The sequence below is a fragment of the Balaenoptera borealis genome (genome assembly GCF_965194805.1).
Source record: "Balaenoptera borealis genome assembly, contig: HAP1_SCAFFOLD_2203, whole genome shotgun sequence".
Classification (NCBI taxonomy): domain Eukaryota; kingdom Metazoa; phylum Chordata; class Mammalia; order Artiodactyla; family Balaenopteridae; genus Balaenoptera; species Balaenoptera borealis.
Window position 1 is genome coordinate 23,812 of NW_028122080.1, and position 17,389 is coordinate 41,200.

Below are 17,389 nucleotides of genomic sequence, written 5' to 3' on the forward strand. Positions count from 1 at the left end.
GCTTGTTCTCCTCAGCCTTGTTTCTCCCTCTGGTCCTTTTGGTCTTTTCCTGCCCGTGGCTCTTAGTTTTGCTGATCTTTCTGGATGCAGCTTTCTGAGGTTTGCCTTGAGAGTGCTTGGCCGTGTTCACAGGAGCCCTGTCACTGACTGCAGCGTGGCATGTAACCACTTCTCCCCCTAACGGGCACTCTGGATTCTTTGGCTGGATTTTGGCCTTGGGAGCGCCACTGATAGGCTCAGAGGCTTTCTGTTTGTTCTTCCTGGGTTGATCAGAGGGAACCTTTATGACACTTGGCTTTTCCTGCACCTGATTCACCTTAATGGCTCTGGTGTCTTTAGCTTTGATCACGTTGGGACCTTGGGATTGATCAAGATCTTTCAAAGGATTAAAGAGCTGGGGAAGGTGAATATCCTCCGCCAGTGTAGTAATGTCTGCAAGACCACTGCTAGGTTCAATCCCATTTTCAAGTGTCCCTAGGTCCTGACGACTCCGGCTGTTCTCTCCCAGATCAGCATTTTCAGAACCAGGCTGCTCCTCTTGGCTGAGGGGATCGGTGCAGGCCAGCGGCTGGTGAATATCAGGGATTCCTAAAGGGAGTAGTGGAGGATCTTGGTTCTCTGTTGGGATCTGGTAGGCATCCAGAGGCTTTGAAAGCTTGGTTTTGATATCATCCACGTGCTTACTCTCTATTTGTCCCTGGCTTGGAGCTGGAGGCAGGGCCAGGAGACGCCTGGCACTCTGGACTGGAGCTGTCACTGAAATGTCCCCAAGTTCAGATGGTGGGTTACTCTCAAGTATGTGGCTGTTTCTGCTACTGCAGGACTTGGGGAGTTCTTGACTTTGTGTCACACAAAACGTCTGGCTTGGAGGTTGCAATCCCAGGGAATTTTTCATCACCAGGGGGGAGGTCTCCATCCCTACAAAGGGATCAAGGGAGAAGTCAGTCCCTGGTAAGTGAGATGCTCCCCCTAAACACCAACACAGCAGTCGTGTACCTTTCAAGGGGTTCAGGGGCAAGATGGGCAAGGCATTTCTACTAACTCTTCTTAAGGATCATGGACAGTGCCCTATGCTACGAGGTAAGCGGTGACTGTTGTAATTCTTACTGGTGAGCCTTTCCTGTCGCTGATTCTCGGCTCGCTTTGTATTTCATAGGACTGTTATAAGTCCAATACAAAATGAGTCTTATTTTTAAAAACCTGAAATGTTTTACAAAGCCTAGCATTCTCATATAGGGTCCTTTCCATTCTCCCCACTTTCCCGAGAGGCCAAGAACACGTCACACCATGAACTAGGAGAGGGGGTAGAGCCCTTGCTGATGAAATACATCAACAAAGACAGAGTCTTAGCCTGCTTGCTCTCTGGACAGGATCTCGGACCACAAGGTCTTCAATCCTGGTATAAATGAAGGAAGTGAGGACAGTTCAACTGGCACTCACATAACAAGAGTTCTGAAACACCTTCCGAAGAGACTATAGCAGTAGATGAGGGAAGGGAGTGCTACAGTGTGGCAGTACAGGGGGAACGATCGGCTACAGCAGTGAAAAGTGTGGTACCGATTGGTGTGCTCTCGGCGTTCTTGTACATGTAGCATAGATGACCTCTACAGTGGCCCTCCCACCTTCCCACCTGCATTAGGTGTTCTTTTTTTTGTAATTTATGTTTATGTATTTATTTACTGTTTGAACTTATTTATTCTACGTATTTATTTTTTTGGCTGCACTGGGTCTCTCATTGCTGTGCACGGGCTTTCTCTAGTTGGCGGCTAGCGGGGGCTACTCTCGGTTGCGGTGTGCGGGCTTCTCATCGCGGTGGCTTCTCTTGTTGCGGAGCATGGGCTGTAGGCACGTGGGCTTCGGTAGTTGAGGCTCACGGGCTCTAGAATGCAGGCTCCGTCGTTGTGGCACATGCGCTTAGTTGCTGCACGGCATGTGGGATCTTCGCAGACCAGGGCTCGAACCCGTGTCCCCCGCATTGCATTGGCAGGCGGATTCTTAACCACGGCGCCACCAGGGAAGCCCTAGGTGTTCTCATATAGAGTCTAAAAACAGAGGGCACTGAGCGAAGGTAGTGGTTATTAAAGGCTCAGGATCTAAATTCTACCTGCCTCTACACCCCTTCCCAGCTGTCGATTTGACCCCATTTTTGAATGCCGACCTCATTCTTCAACTTTCTCTGGCGTTTGTTATACTCACCTTGAAAACTTGTTTCTGTGATGCGTTGAGCAGACACAGGGTGGCAGACTGCAGAGGTGGAAGCTGGTGGTCGGATATTTGTGGGCTGAATCTCCTTCAGTCCCATTCCCATTTCTGGTTGCCCAGAGGCCCGACTTCCTGTGTATGACGCCGAGCCGTAGGATTGCGGGCAGGAGCCAAGTTCTCCATACAGTAAAGACCCCAGTGTGCCTTGGTTATAGTAATATACCTGGCTTCCGTCCTGGCAGGGAAGTGACAGGCGGCTCTGCCCCTGATTTGGAATCTGAGATGGTGTTCCCTGAGCAAGGCTGGCAGAAAGCGATGGATGTAGAGGGACCATGTTCTTGGCGTCTGAAGTTTTATCATACTGGGCTGCCAGAAACATGGAGGAGGCAGCTGTGTGGCGGTCAGTGAGTGCCAGAGTAAAGTCTCCGAGTGAAGAAGAATTCTTTTCAGTGCTTGCTGTGATGTCCCACTCAAGAACACCTGGATAGGAAGCAGCTGAAGTGGAGATCTGGCTGTGGTCAGTAACTCCAGATAACATAGTCGTGCTAGAATGTTGGTAAAGGTAGGCACTACCCATGAGTGTCTGGAAAGGGGTACCAGTAGCCGATGCCGAACTGACGGCAGGGGCAGAGACTCTGGAGAAGTTGCAGACACTTCGTGTTAGGGAAGTTGCATTGCTCACCACAGGAGGAGAATGCTGCAGAGAATTTAGAGTTCCAAGTAGAGATGGATGTTGGAAATTTTCTGTAAGAACAAGAGGGTCATGAAAAACTCAGGGAGGTTGAGAAATTCTCACTACGTTTGAGGAACGGCATCATCTGAAGGTTCTTGCTATCAGGACACCTCTACTATCACTACTTCCTGAGAAACCCAAAATCAGACAGTTAATGATGGCTGTAAGGACTGAGCAGTTTTCCACTCTTCTCTATTAACTGCCTGTGCTCCCATCTTGGGCACAGACGGGCAGAAGAGCCAAGTGGTGTGGTTCAGAGATTGTTCTCTAGGCTGGAAGCAACCTTCTCCCTGCCCTGTCTTTCCCTTCAGCCTGCACTCGTATTGACTTCTATGCTATTTCCTAGACTGGAAGCATTTTAGAACTAGGAGGCCCTTAGAGAACTTCGATGTTCTCAGTCTCATTTCGTGAGTAAGGAAACTGAGGCTCAGAGAGGTCGGGTTGACTTGTTCAAGTTCTCTCATTATGTTAGTATCATTACCAGGTTTCAGAACCTAAGTATCCTGACTTCCTTGCCAGGACTCCACTCTGAGCATGATACTGCCAGAAAGCAGGAGAAATAGAACTTATAATATAGGCATTTTTTTTGTCCATTAGAAAACAGTACGGCTGTTACCATTGTCGTCTTCAGTGTCTCCCTTTGCTTGTGCAGTTCCCACGCTATTACCTAGAGGTGACGTACAGCTCAGTCCAACTGGTGAATTGAAAGAGTCATTTTTGCCCTCTTCAAGCCTGGTTTCTCATCCTACCTCAAAATGATTACCCGAAAGTGGATTTCTTAAGTGCTTTTGGAAAGGGAAGAGTTATCTGATTACTTCAGATTCCTCACCTGTAAAGTGGTTATAACACCACCACCAATAATAATAGCAGTAATAATTAATAGATGAATAAGCTGATCTATTGCGTATGATTTATATGGAGGAAGATACAATAAGTTCTAGAAAGACAAAGAAAAATCATGACAAGCATATTACGTTAACGAAAAAGAAATCCATAGATATTAATGAAAACTGGGGTATGTGGCAAGTATCGAAGCCTAATGAATTTACTAACAAATGGCATTCTGTACTATCCATGCAATATTATGAAAGTGAATTTTGCCCACTCTATTTTAGTGAATACTATTAACCAGAAGACACGATGGAGGTGATAGAGGTGAATGAATTCCTAGCCAATGCATACAGACAGAGAAGGTATGTCAGTAAAAAATGCATAACAAGCAACAGAATGCAATAAATGTGCATGTATAGGTAGCCACAACACATATAGACAAGTATTTCAATGAAAACCGGTACGAAGCAGACAGCAAAATAATAAGTGTAAAAGAGTTTCATTATTGTGCTCCTTCATATTTTTACCCAGCAAGTAAGAGGTATTAAGCCTAGGAGAAATATATATTTCAATGAATATAGCTTATATAATAAGCAGAAAGGAAGCTTAAAATGTATCAGGAAGGTTTTTGGATTTATCCTAGAACTTAGATTAGAATCATCTTCAGCATCCAAGAAGATGGCATCCCAAAACCTCAAAAAACCATCATGCCTAGAATCCAATTAAAAAAGATTTTCAAATGTAAGAAAATCCACAGGACTCCACAATATGGTTTTCGATAAATGTGGATGTTTGTTTGTTTTGTTTCTTTGGCCGCGCCGCGTGGCCCTGGCCGTGAAAGCACCGAGTCCTAAGCACTGGACCGCCAGGGAATTCCCTAAGTGGGGGGAATTAGAGATGTGGGGCTTGACTTTTTCTTCTTCTTCTTCTTCTTCTTCGGTAGCTAAGATCTACAAGCGAACGATGGCTGTTGATCAATGTGCTCTCTGTGTTAGGAAGGAAATAACTGTAAAAATGAAAAGCAGCCTTGCCTTAGAACCTACATATCACACCAAGGAAAATAGTCCTTCTGATTCAATTTAGAAGATATCACTTAAAATGTTGAATTGGTGAAATGTCTACCTAGTTTAAAAATTAGAAAGAATAAAACACTGAAAAGCAGCCCCCTAGATAACCACTGTGGTTGCTTGTTTATAGGAGGCATCATTTCTAAAACGTATTTCTAAAATGTTTATATTCAAAACTGTCAAGTGGCCAACTGTATTCAGAGAGGCAATAAAAGAAAGAAAACGGAGTATGACTTTTCTGATAAGCTGCCTTTCCTGGTGATCCCCTGTTCTGGCCTTACTTTCCTTCTTAGTCTGTTAATGTAAGGGTTTGCTACCATCAACTTGGTTTTGCCCTGCTCTGAGCAGGTTTCCCTCTGTGCTGTTTCTGCTTTAATTGAAAATCTTTGGTTCCCATCAGCATTCCATTGCAAACTCCGTTTTTCTTGAGAGCTCCTCTATGCTTTCCCTCTTCATTCTTACATTTTCTCCCATCTCTTGGTGCCTGTTGGCCTGTGCTAATGAAAACCATCCTAAACTTCCTTACGCTCGACTCTGTGCCTCCCTGTAGAGCCCAGTACTCTCCATCCTCTCTCCCTATTCTCTCTTTTCAACTAGTCGAAATCCTAGTGGAGGGAGACCATTAGAGATGAAACATCTTGGTATATATTGCTAGTTTTCTATGTCCCCTGACTTTTCTATGTTTCTGTTGAAACACTCTTGAGAAGTGTCTGATTTCGTTTTCTACATGGGTACCCTTTAAGGCTCAATACTGGAAAAGAAGGGGATCAGAGTGATCAACCCAACGTGGTATCCTAACGTAACAGTTAAGGAAAGCAACAGGCTTTGTGAGACAGCCAGTGATTTGTCCAAAGTCACACAGATAGTAAACGTCAAAGTCAAAAGTGAAATTAGGTCTCCAGACTTGTAGTTCAATACTTTCCCTCATTATTCCATGCTATTTTGAATCTCCTACTCAATTTAGGGGCAAAAGAAATCGAACGCAAAACTTTCCAAAGTTTCTTTTCTTACCTGACATGGTCAGAGAAGAGGAAGCATCCACTGCAGGTACAAGGGATGAGGAGACAACACTAGATGATGTCTGAGTGGCTGCAGCTGAACGGCGCACGTGTCCAGTACAGAGGTCACTGGTTACTGGTCCAAACAGCTCCACGGAAACCCCAAGGCTCTACCAAGTGGTAGTAGGTTTGGGAGGAGAGTGATGTCACAAAGCAGGCAGTTGAAAGGTATGAGAGAGCCAATAGGGAGGTCCGATCCCCAACAGGAAGGCGGGCTTGGGTGAAGAGAGTGTAGGAGAGCTAAAACAACACCTGAGTTTCTGAGCTTTGGGGAGGAGGAAATCCTAGAAGACAGATTTACCTCCCCCAGGCTCTTCCATTAGGGAAATCATTGCAACATTTCTTACAGACGTTCATTAATACACTGAACTAAGAGTTACTTATATTCTACAGAGTATTCTATTTTATGTATCATATACTTAGAGCTATATAGATCTTATTTAATTAATAATCCTTAGGAAGGAAAGAGCCATCTAGTTTGAACTATTACAGTTGTTCTGAAATCAGATGTGTCTAATGAGTGAACTGATAGCAGCTTTTAAGGAGCCAAAGTAGGGATTAAGAAGCTCTCTTTGTAACTTGGTTCAAGAGTAGGGTGAAGTTTCTTGAGTGTACCTTGTGGAGAATGTTGTGGTCCAAGGCTCTTCTCTTTTAGTTTCTTCTCCTTGACTCCTACCTTCCTTGGGCTGGGCTAGGCTGGGGGCCAGGTTGGACTTGCGACTTAACATTTCTCTTCCGCTTTCTCTTTTTTTTTTTTCTTCCATTATGGGCATTGCTTCGAGGACAAGCCTTGATCTTGCATTGGACGTTACTTCCTGTCACCTTCCAGCAGCAGGAGTCTTCTTTTCAGTGCTTGATGCTTCACGAAATAGACTCTGCCCGTTGGCAGCAAATACCAGAGAGCTAGGAGACAGAGCTGGTTGCAGACCTTTCCTCTTCCAGCCTTTGGTTGCAATTGTTTGGCCCATAATTTGCTAGCTCTAGTTCCTTGGGCCACACAGGTATCCTGCCATCTCCAGCTCTTGTTATATGTGAGAGACATTCTGAACACTGTCCCTTTTTCTTTGCACAGAAGTATATACAGTGTGGCAGTTACTGTAATCTCCTCCGCCTTGCAAACAGCCACTCTAGAATCTTGGACCTCTAGGACTCTCTGTCTTGCATGCTTGGGGGCAAGGCCAAGCAAAATGAAGAGGAGAATAATTAGAGAAAGAGGAGGACGTTGGTGGAGAATTGGGAGCAGGTAAGGTGAAAGGGCACAGGAGAAAAGAGATGCATGTAGACTTTTTGGTTTCTGTGGGAAACAGGTTGACACACTTGGGCCTCATTTGGTATTAACAGAACAGAGAGTTAAAGATCTAAGTAGCTAGATAGTGTGCAGCAACTGCCATGAAGTCTGTACACTGAAGAGAACAGTCTCACATCTAGTTTTCATTTTGTTTTATGTCATAGTACCTTATTTATAGCATTCACTGGTGTGTTTGTAGAATACAGATGTTTTCAAATGCTCTGGTTTTGTCTACATGGTTATCTCCTTGTCCTGTTTGTAAGGAATCCAACATTGTAAGACATATTGCATGTTTTTCTCTTGACGATTGTTGACCTTGAAGCGTCATGAACTAACTTGAGCTGTTGGATTCTGTGGAGAAACGTTCAAAAGGGTCTGTGAAAAAGGCACTGTGGTGAGTCGCATTATGCACCCGAGCGTAAGGAGCAAGATATCTGCCACCAGCCCAGCTTGGCCTGGATTGCCTCTGTTTTAGTTCCCCTGGTTAGTGCTTTTCTCCCTAACCACTCTTGTGACTGTGATAATGTGAGTAAGGGCGGAGTTGCTAATGATCTATGTGTGAGGTAAGCTGGTTTGAGGGAGGAAATCTATGGACCTAGTCATTTTCCTTGGTGGTAAGCTTTCAGGGGTGCAGAGATGGATCTTCCTGGGGCCTTTTCTGGTCCCAGGAAGATATCGCATAGATGGGACCTCCCAAGACACACATTGAATCTTTAGGCCTGTTTTTCCTATTATGAGGTACGAACGAGTTTCTTCACTGATGGGGATGATGCTTATCTGAGAAGAAATTGTGAAAGGTGGTGTAGTGTAGAGGTGTGGCTTAAGCTTTTAAGTTTTCCTCCAGGTTTTTCCCCTAAGCTTCCTACTTCGGACGGCCTACTTACATGATACTAGTAGGTGATGTCCGGCTAACAACTTCCTAAATATACCTGCAAGCCAGATCAGTGTCTCTTTTCTCTGTATTCCCATGGAAATCAAGAGTCCCGCCGAATTTTCCATCGAAACAGTTGATTTGTGTTGTCTCTAGGAATTCTAAAGGGCGTACCGTTGCTTCCTAACCGGTGTCATTTGGGAGATCCGCCTCTGTACGTTCAAATGATTAATTTTGAGACTTTGCTCATGTGTGCAGTAAACCCTTGAATTCCCTAAGACCTTCCTTTCCTCCATCTCCTACCCCATTAAGCCCGCTTCAGTTCATCTCCTGAATTTCTTTGGAATCTGTCAGCCAGCTCTTCCTCAACTTCCTAATACTGAACTTGCCTGTCTGTTGCGATTAGGTCCTAACTGGTGTCCATATATCTTGTTTCCTTCCAATCCACTCTTCACACAAGAAACCTTCAAAGCAAGTTGGAACGTTGCTCATAAACATCGCTCACAAACATTGTTTTGAGAATAGAAAACACACTGTTGGCCTTTAAGACTCTGCGTGGTCTAGAATCCTCTCTGCTTCTCTAGCCCCATCTTGTGCCACTTTTGCCCTCACTTTCTATGCTTCAGATACACTGAATTAACCTTAGTTCTCACTCATCTGACAGAAGTCAGTTCAGATACTATTTTTCACTGTGATTCCTAGCATTAAGGAATTTGATTATCAGGTTTTTTATGAGGACTATTTCATCAGGGGTACAGAAGTTCTGGCCATCTCTGGTTTTGGATATCCCTTATTTGTTGAGACCTTTGCGTTGTTTGGTTGCCTTTTGTCTGTTTTCCAGATGGGAAAACAGGAACAAGGGAAGTATAGGTTATTACTAGGTGGGGTTGAACAAGTGGAGCAGCAAACTGCAAAGCAGAAAGAAGAGGGACGTACTATAGAGGGATATGACTTCCATTCTCAAGGCGCCTGCATCCTGTGCAGGGAGACAGCCTAACATAAAATGTGCCTAACAACAAATATATTGACTTCTTACTAAAAATCTCCAGTTCATAGAACCGAGGGGTTTGTACCTTCTCCTTTAAAAGTGATAGTCCTGGGACTTCCCCGGTGGTCCCGTGGTGAAGACTCTGCGCTTCCAACGCAGCAGGCGTGGGTTCAATCCCTGGTTGGGGAGCTAAGATCCCACATGCTGCGCAGCCAAAGAAATTTTTGTCGAACGTTATACTCCTGTATTGTTGGCTTTAGTGGTTTAGATTTTGTTGTACTGTTAAGAAGATTTCAGTTTATTTACCGGGAACAAACAACACATAATGTAAAAATAGTTTCCCAGAAACGATTTCCATCATTCTCTTCTTCCCTTTCTCCCGCAGACTGGTGTTTCACCTTGACAAGTTCTCTGTCATTCCATAGGAAAGCTGTCTGGCTTGGAGGTTGCAATCCCAGGGAATTTTTCATCAGCGGGGAAGTCTCCATCACTACAGAGGAATCAAGGGAGAAGTCAGTCCCTGGTAAGTGAGATGCTCCCCCTAAACACCAACACAGCAGTCGTGTACCTTTCAAGGGGTTCAGGGGCAAGATGGGCAAGGCATTTCTACTAACTCTTCTTAAGGATCACGGACAGTGCCCTATGCTACGAGGTAAGCGGTGACTGCTGTAGTTCTTACTGGTGATCCTTTCCTGTCACTGATTCTCGGCCTTCTTTGTATTTCATAGGACTGTTGTCAGTCCAATACAAAATGAGTCTTATTTTTAAAAACCTGAAATGTTTTACAGAGCCTAGCATTCTCATATAGGGTCCTTTCCATTCTCCCCACTTTCCCGAGAGGCCAAGAACACTTCACACCATGAACTAGGAGAGGGGGTAGAGCCCTTTCTGATGAAATACATCAACAAAGACAGAGCCTTAGCCTGCTTGCTCTCTGGACAGGATCTCGGACCACAAGGTCTTCAATCCTGGTATAAATGAAGGAAGTGAGGACAGTTCAACTGGCACTCTGATAACAAGAGTTCGGAAACACCTTCCAAAGAGACTATAGCAGTAGATGAGGGAAGGGAGTGCTACAGTGTGGCAGTACAGGGGGAATGATCGGCTACAGCAGTGAAAAGTGTGGTACCGATTGGTGTGCTCTCGGGGTTCTTGTACATGTAGCATAGATGACCTCTACAGTGGCCCTCCCACCTTCCCACCTGCATTAGGTGTTCTTTTTTTTTGTAATTTATGTTTATGTATTTATTTACTGTTTGAACTTATTTATTCTACGTATTTATTTTTTTGGCTGCACTGGGTCTCTCATTGCTGTGCACGGGCTTTCTCTAGTTGGCGGCTAGCGGGGGCTACTCTCGGTTGCGGTGTGCGGGCATCTCATCGCGGTGGCTTCTCTTGTTGCGGAGCATGGGCTGTAGGCACGTGGGCTTCGGTAGTTGAGGCTCACGGGCTCTAGAATGCAGGCTCCGTCGTTGTGGCACATGCGCTTAGTTGCTGCACGGCATGTGGGATCTTCGCAGACCAGGGCTCGAACCCGTGTCCCCTGCATTGGCAGGCGCCACCAGGGAAGCCCTAGGTGTTCTCATATAGAGTCTAAAAACAGAGAGCACTGAGAGAAGGTAGTGGTTATTAAAGGCTCAGGATCTAAATTCTACCTGTCTCTACACCCCTTCCCAGCTGTCGATTTGACCCCATTTTTGAATGCTGACCTCATTGTTCAACTTTTCTCTGCCGTCTGTATACTCACCTTGAAAACTTGTTTCTGTGATGCGTTGAGCAGACACAGGGTGGCAGATTGCAGAGGTGGAAGCTGGTGGTCGGATATTTGTGGGCTGAATCTCCTTCAGTCCCATTCCCATTTCTGGTTGCCCAGAGGCCCTACTTCCTGTGTGTGACGCCGAGCCGTAGGATTGCGGGCAGGAGCCAAGTTCTCCATACAGTAAAGACCCCAGTGTGCCTTGGTTATAGTAATATACCTGGCTTCCTTCCTGGCAGGGAAGTGACAGGCGGCTATGCCCCTGCTTTGTTCGTGGGCCTCCTGATCCAGCAGTTCCCTTGGCTCTGCCCCTGTCGTCAGCTGCCCCTAGGATAACTCTGAGCCCTAGCCACTTCTCTGGTAGATTTCCCTATTCCCCCACTACAGTCACACCTGAATAAGGCAACTCAGACCTTTCAGAGATGTGTCCTGAACCTCTTGTTTTCTGAAATACCTATCTGGTGGTTGTGAGACTTAAGGCCAGCGTCCCCGAGAGACTTTTTCTATTTCTCCTAGTAAACCTAGACTCATCTTCTGTCACCTTCAACTCTACTCCAATTGTGTTCTTTCAACCCAGACCTCTGACCCTGCTTTTTACTTCTGCCATTTCATCCTCGCTCCTGCTTCCTTTCCTAAATCCATACGTCTCTTTTGGCCTTCCTAGCCCTGGGCCAAGTTCCTTCCTCTTTGCTCAGTTTTTACCCCTTTCCTTCATTCTCCCATCCAACTTTCAGTCCTTCCTTTCTCACGCCCCAGTTAGCAGCATCTGAAAATTCGAAAGGTTTGTTACTCGTCTATTAATTGTATTCCATTTACTTATTCAGTTCTATACCTGTCTTACCTGTGTATGGAAGAACAGCTGGTAGCCAAGGTGGCACCAAGAATCCTAGCAGCTCTCACTTGACGTATCCGTAGTAGTCGGCAATTTCCATTTCGTTTTCCCTCTCGGTGAAAAATTGCAGCTTGCCCGAAGAGGTGTATCTGGCAGCATTCTCCCGTTGTTGTTGAGCCCGCCTCTTCATGGCCTCTCGCTCTGGCCTCTGCTCTTGTTCGATGGGCTTTGACATGACTGGCTCAGGCACGTTGGGTTCCCTCCATGGAACTCGTTGCTTGCTGAAGTCTTGGAGTAGAAAGTGGGTTTGGAGCTTGGGTGGGGACTGGCGCTTATTCACAGCAGGGGGAACAGGCTCCCGCTGGAGAGGAGCGCCAGATGAAGTTTTGGAGGGTGCAGGCCTAGGAGCAGCAGACTGAGGGACACGAGGCTGGGTATGGTTGGGCCAAGCCGGTTGGGTTGGGTTGGTCACAGTTGGCTGAGCTGGTTTGGCGGGGCCTGGCAAAGAGGCAGGAGCTGGCTGGGATGAATTGGCTGCAGCAGGTTGAGCTGAGTCAGTAGAACCAGGCTGGGCACGGTAAGCCCCAGCAGGCCGATGTGAGGCCAGAGACTGTGGCCTCCGAGGAGCGGGTCGAGCTTGAGGCTTGTCCCAGGCAGAAAAAGGCAGAGGTATCAACTTGACCTTCCCAGGAGGAGGCCGCTCATACTGGGCTGGAGACGGACACTCTGTTTCAGCACTGCTGTCTGGTTTCTGGGCTTGGACTTGCGTTTTCTCAGGACCCTTCCCCTCACGTGGGGTATGCCGCCATGGCTGGATAGCTGGGGGTGGCTGGGGGTCTTTGGGGTTGCTTGACTTTCCCAAGAGCCGACAGGAAGAGAGCCCAGTTTTCGTCTCATTCTTCTTCCCCAGCGCATGAAGAACCTTCACAGACTCCAGCATGCGCACGCCAAGGGAGGTTCGAGGCTTTTGAAAGCTCTGTTGGAGAAGCTCAGTTTGGTGTTCCTTTCGCTTCGTGTGGGGGATTGCTGGCTTCTCTTCTGCCTTGACTTTGTTCCCTGACTGCTTGTTCTCCTCAGCCTTGTTTCTCCCTCTGGTCCTTTTGGTCTTTTCCTGCCCGTGGCTCTTAGTTTTGCTGATCTTTCTGGATGCAGCTTTCTGAGGTTTGCCTTGAGAGTGCTTGGCCGTGTTCACAGGAGCCCTGTCACTGACTGCAGCGTGGCATGTAACCACTTCTCCCCCTAACGGGCACTCTGGATTCTTTGGCTGGATTTTGGCCTTGGGAGCGCCACTGATAGGCTCAGAGGCTTTCTGTTTGTTCTTCCTGGGTTGATCAGAGGGAACCTTTATGACACTTGGCTTTTCCTGCACCTGATTCACCTTAATGGCTCTGGTGTCTTTAGCTTTGATCACGTTGGGACCTTGGGATTGATCAAGATCTTTCAAAGGATTAAAGAGCTGGGGAAGGTGAATATCCTCCGCCAGTGTAGTAATGTCTGCAAGACCACTGCTAGGTTCAATCCCATTTTCAAGTGTCCCTAGGTCCTGACGACTCCGGCTGTTCTCTCCCAGATCAGCATTTTCAGAACCAGGCTGCTCCTCTTGGCTGAGGGGATCGGTGCAGGCCAGCGGCTGGTGAATATCAGGGATTCCTAAAGGGAGTAGTGGAGGATCTTGGTTCTCTGTTGGGATCTGGTAGGCATCCAGAGGCTTTGAAAGCTTGGTTTTGATATCATCCACGTGCTTACTCTCTATTTGTCCCTGGCTTGGAGCTGGAGGCAGGGCCAGGAGACGCCTGGCACTCTGGACTGGAGCTGTCACTGAAATGTCCCCAAGTTCAGATGGTGGGTTACTCTCAAGTATGTGGCTGTTTCTGCTACTGCAGGACTTGGGGAGTTCTTGACTTTGTGTCACACAAAACGTCTGGCTTGGAGGTTGCAATCCCAGGGAATTTTTCATCACCAGGGGGGAGGTCTCCATCCCTACAAAGGGATCAAGGGAGAAGTCAGTCCCTGGTAAGTGAGATGCTCCCCCTAAACACCAACACAGCAGTCGTGTACCTTTCAAGGGGTTCAGGGGCAAGATGGGCAAGGCATTTCTACTAACTCTTCTTAAGGATCACGGACAGTGCCCTATGCTACGAGGTAAGCGGTGACTGTTGTAATTCTTACTGGTGAGCCTTTCCTGTCGCTGATTCTCGGCTCGCTTTGTATTTCATAGGACTGTTATAAGTCCAATACAAAATGAGTCTTATTTTTAAAAACCTGAAATGTTTTACAAAGCCTAGCATTCTCATATAGGGTCCTTTCCATTCTCCCCACTTTCCCGAGAGGCCAAGAACACGTCACACCATGAACTAGGAGAGGGGGTAGAGCCCTTGCTGATGAAATACATCAACAAAGACAGAGTCTTAGCCTGCTTGCTCTCTGGACAGGATCTCGGACCACAAGGTCTTCAATCCTGGTATAAATGAAGGAAGTGAGGACAGTTCAACTGGCACTCACATAACAAGAGTTCTGAAACACCTTCCGAAGAGACTATAGCAGTAGATGAGGGAAGGGAGTGCTACAGTGTGGCAGTACAGGGGGAACGATCGGCTACAGCAGTGAAAAGTGTGGTACCGATTGGTGTGCTCTCGGCGTTCTTGTACATGTAGCATAGATGACCTCTACAGTGGCCCTCCCACCTTCCCACCTGCATTAGGTGTTCTTTTTTTTGTAATTTATGTTTATGTATTTATTTACTGTTTGAACTTATTTATTCTACGTATTTATTTTTTTGGCTGCACTGGGTCTCTCATTGCTGTGCACGGGCTTTCTCTAGTTGGCGGCTAGCGGGGGCTACTCTCGGTTGCGGTGTGCGGGCTTCTCATCGCGGTGGCTTCTCTTGTTGCGGAGCATGGGCTGTAGGCACGTGGGCTTCGGTAGTTGAGGCTCACGGGCTCTAGAATGCAGGCTCCGTCGTTGTGGCACATGCGCTTAGTTGCTGCACGGCATGTGGGATCTTCGCAGACCAGGGCTCGAACCCGTGTCCCCCGCATTGCATTGGCAGGCGGATTCTTAACCACGGCGCCACCAGGGAAGCCCTAGGTGTTCTCATATAGAGTCTAAAAACAGAGGGCACTGAGCGAAGGTAGTGGTTATTAAAGGCTCAGGATCTAAATTCTACCTGCCTCTACACCCCTTCCCAGCTGTCGATTTGACCCCATTTTTGAATGCCGACCTCATTCTTCAACTTTCTCTGGCGTTTGTTATACTCACCTTGAAAACTTGTTTCTGTGATGCGTTGAGCAGACACAGGGTGGCAGACTGCAGAGGTGGAAGCTGGTGGTCGGATATTTGTGGGCTGAATCTCCTTCAGTCCCATTCCCATTTCTGGTTGCCCAGAGGCCCGACTTCCTGTGTATGACGCCGAGCCGTAGGATTGCGGGCAGGAGCCAAGTTCTCCATACAGTAAAGACCCCAGTGTGCCTTGGTTATAGTAATATACCTGGCTTCCGTCCTGGCAGGGAAGTGACAGGCGGCTCTGCCCCTGATTTGGAATCTGAGATGGTGTTCCCTGAGCAAGGCTGGCAGAAAGCGATGGATGTAGAGGGACCATGTTCTTGGCGTCTGAAGTTTTATCATACTGGGCTGCCAGAAACATGGAGGAGGCAGCTGTGTGGCGGTCAGTGAGTGCCAGAGTAAAGTCTCCGAGTGAAGAAGAATTCTTTTCAGTGCTTGCTGTGATGTCCCACTCAAGAACACCTGGATAGGAAGCAGCTGAAGTGGAGATCTGGCTGTGGTCAGTAACTCCAGATAACATAGTCGTGCTAGAATGTTGGTAAAGGTAGGCACTACCCATGAGTGTCTGGAAAGGGGTACCAGTAGCCGATGCCGAACTGACGGCAGGGGCAGAGACTCTGGAGAAGTTGCAGACACTTCGTGTTAGGGAAGTTGCATTGCTCACCACAGGAGGAGAATGCTGCAGAGAATTTAGAGTTCCAAGTAGAGATGGATGTTGGAAATTTTCTGTAAGAACAAGAGGGTCATGAAAAACTCAGGGAGGTTGAGAAATTCTCACTACGTTTGAGGAACGGCATCATCTGAAGGTTCTTGCTATCAGGACACCTCTACTATCACTACTTCCTGAGAAACCCAAAATCAGACAGTTAATGATGGCTGTAAGGACTGAGCAGTTTTCCACTCTTCTCTATTAACTGCCTGTGCTCCCATCTTGGGCACAGACGGGCAGAAGAGCCAAGTGGTGTGGTTCAGAGATTGTTCTCTAGGCTGGAAGCAACCTTCTCCCTGCCCTGTCTTTCCCTTCAGCCTGCACTCGTATTGACTTCTATGCTATTTCCTAGACTGGAAGCATTTTAGAACTAGGAGGCCCTTAGAGAACTTCGATGTTCTCAGTCTCATTTCGTGAGTAAGGAAACTGAGGCTCAGAGAGGTCGGGTTGACTTGTTCAAGTTCTCTCATTATGTTAGTATCATTACCAGGTTTCAGAACCTAAGTATCCTGACTTCCTTGCCAGGACTCCACTCTGAGCATGATACTGCCAGAAAGCAGGAGAAATAGAACTTATAATATAGGCATTTTTTTTGTCCATTAGAAAACAGTACGGCTGTTACCATTGTCGTCTTCAGTGTCTCCCTTTGCTTGTGCAGTTCCCACGCTATTACCTAGAGGTGACGTACAGCTCAGTCCAACTGGTGAATTGAAAGAGTCATTTTTGCCCTCTTCAAGCCTGGTTTCTCATCCTACCTCAAAATGATTACCCGAAAGTGGATTTCTTAAGTGCTTTTGGAAAGGGAAGAGTTATCTGATTACTTCAGATTCCTCACCTGTAAAGTGGTTATAACACCACCACCAATAATAATAGCAGTAATAATTAATAGATGAATAAGCTGATCTATTGCGTATGATTTATATGGAGGAAGATACAATAAGTTCTAGAAAGACAAAGAAAAATCATGACAAGCATATTACGTTAACGAAAAAGAAATCCATAGATATTAATGAAAACTGGGGTATGTGGCAAGTATCGAAGCCTAATGAATTTACTAACAAATGGCATTCTGTACTATCCATGCAATATTATGAAAGTGAATTTTGCCCACTCTATTTTAGTGAATACTATTAACCAGAAGACACGATGGAGGTGATAGAGGTGAATGAATTCCTAGCCAATGCATACAGACAGAGAAGGTATGTCAGTAAAAAATGCATAACAAGCAACAGAATGCAATAAATGTGCATGTATAGGTAGCCACAACACATATAGACAAGTATTTCAATGAAAACCGGTACGAAGCAGACAGCAAAATAATAAGTGTAAAAGAGTTTCATTATTGTGCTCCTTCATATTTTTACCCAGCAAGTAAGAGGTATTAAGCCTAGGAGAAATATATATTTCAATGAATATAGCTTATATAATAAGCAGAAAGGAAGCTTAAAATGTATCAGGAAGGTTTTTGGATTTATCCTAGAACTTAGATTAGAATCATCTTCAGCATCCAAGAAGATGGCATCCCAAAACCTCAAAAAACCATCATGCCTAGAATCCAATTAAAAAAGATTTTCAAATGTAAGAAAATCCACAGGACTCCACAATATGGTTTTCGATAAATGTGGATGTTTGTTTGTTTTGTTTCTTTGGCCGCGCCGCGTGGCCCTGGCCGTGAAAGCACCGAGTCCTAAGCACTGGACCGCCAGGGAATTCCCTAAGTGGGGGGAATTAGAGATGTGGGGCTTGACTTTTTCTTCTTCTTCTTCTTCTTC

The 17,389-nt window shown here is 46.3% G+C and overlaps 1 protein-coding gene across 11 annotated transcripts in view; it reads left to right on the forward strand.

The window, feature by feature from the left end:
• Nucleotides 1-17,389, forward strand: part of LOC309622342 (uncharacterized protein) — a 38,308-nt gene that overhangs the window by 15,946 nt on the left and 4,973 nt on the right. For 7 of the 11 annotated variants that reach the window (XR_014240730.1, XR_014240731.1, XR_014240732.1 and 4 more), the window contains exon 3: nucleotides 9,424-9,561. Coding sequence is in view for 1 of the 11 variants with exons in the window: in XM_082409442.1 (XP_082265568.1) it covers nucleotides 9,464-9,561 (98 nt within the window). In the remaining 10 variants the exon portion in view is untranslated. Of the gene's footprint in view, nucleotides 1-789; nucleotides 1,081-6,963; nucleotides 7,135-9,423; nucleotides 9,562-17,389 lie in introns of those variants that run through there. The other 4 variants (XR_014240729.1, XR_014240737.1, XR_014240738.1 and 1 more) reach the window with 4 other exon arrangements.